At 56.3% G+C, this 954-nt stretch overlaps 1 protein-coding gene across 1 annotated transcript; it reads left to right on the forward strand.

Moving 5' to 3' along the window:
• Window positions 1-371: 371 nt before the first annotated feature.
• Window positions 372-746, forward strand: LOC147416869 (uncharacterized). The gene has a single exon (XM_086508009.1). The coding sequence runs from the start codon at window positions 372-374 to the stop codon at window positions 744-746; it is 375 nt and encodes a 124-aa protein (XP_086364135.1).
• Window positions 747-954: the final 208 nt, after the last annotated feature.

Raw genomic sequence — 954 nt, forward strand, 5'->3', positions numbered from 1 at the left:
TCCATAACTTAGACCTACACACTTTCCTCTCCCAGCGAAAGTGTGGGCTCTCCATTGTGACTCTCATCACTACAATTTTGGAGCATCGAGAGTCACTCATCAACCATACACATACTACACCACATGTAACTTTGGTCCCATAGGTCATATTTGACCTCTGAGGACGATAATAAAATCTATCTATTTCTCTCTCTCTCTCTCTCTCTCTCTCTCTCTCTCTCTCTCTCTCTCTCTCTCTCTCTCTCTCTCTCTCTCTCTCTCTCTCTCTCTCTCTCTCTCTCTCCATCCCCCGTGGGAACCGGCCCTATGCGGGTCTCACTACACGGGTCAGGGCGACCGATCAAGGACGTAGTGCGGGGAGGGTCACGACAATGCGTGGGCGGTGGCGAGGACAAGGGGCAGTACCCGAAGGCCCACGTGGACTACGGCACAACAGTAGGCCACGCGGCACGCGGGTCTTGGGGCCACTTGTCCACATGGCACGCAGCGTGGACTGTGATTGTCTTGCAGTCCACGTGGTGAGCCACATGGACTGTTGCGTGGGCCGTCATCGTCTTTTTGGCATGCCATACAAGCACCCCATGAATGTGGTGTTTGCGTGGCATGCCTCACAGACAATGGCGGACCGCGTGGCAATCCGTGTGGATTGTGGGTCGATCGCATTCCACATGGCCTACCATGTGGACGGATGGCCTTGGGACTCGTGTGCCATGTGGAAGCCCGTGTGGATTGTGGCGCTTCAGTAGTCCACGCGCGTGCTTCCCCTTGTCCCTGTCCCCATCCACGCACCGCCTCAGCCCCACCGCCACCGCCTCCTACTGCTCCCGTCCATGCCACCCTTGCCGCCCCCCTTGACCCGCTCCACCCCATTCCGATGCCCCCATTGACCCGGTGTTAACCCTCATGGACACCCTATCACATTTGACGCACGCATATAATTTATTTGATTGAGTC

This window comes from Adiantum capillus-veneris, unplaced genomic scaffold (genome assembly GCF_014529385.1).
Source record: "Adiantum capillus-veneris isolate H3 unplaced genomic scaffold, ASM1452938v2 Hic_scaffold_417, whole genome shotgun sequence".
NCBI classification, from domain to species: domain Eukaryota; kingdom Viridiplantae; phylum Streptophyta; class Polypodiopsida; order Polypodiales; family Pteridaceae; genus Adiantum; species Adiantum capillus-veneris.

What these genes read in the sequence shown, in the direction of transcription:
- LOC147416869 (XM_086508009.1), top strand. Translation starts at nt 372, where the DNA reads ATGCGTGGGCGGTGGCGAGGACAAGGGGCAGTACCCGAAGGCCCACGT.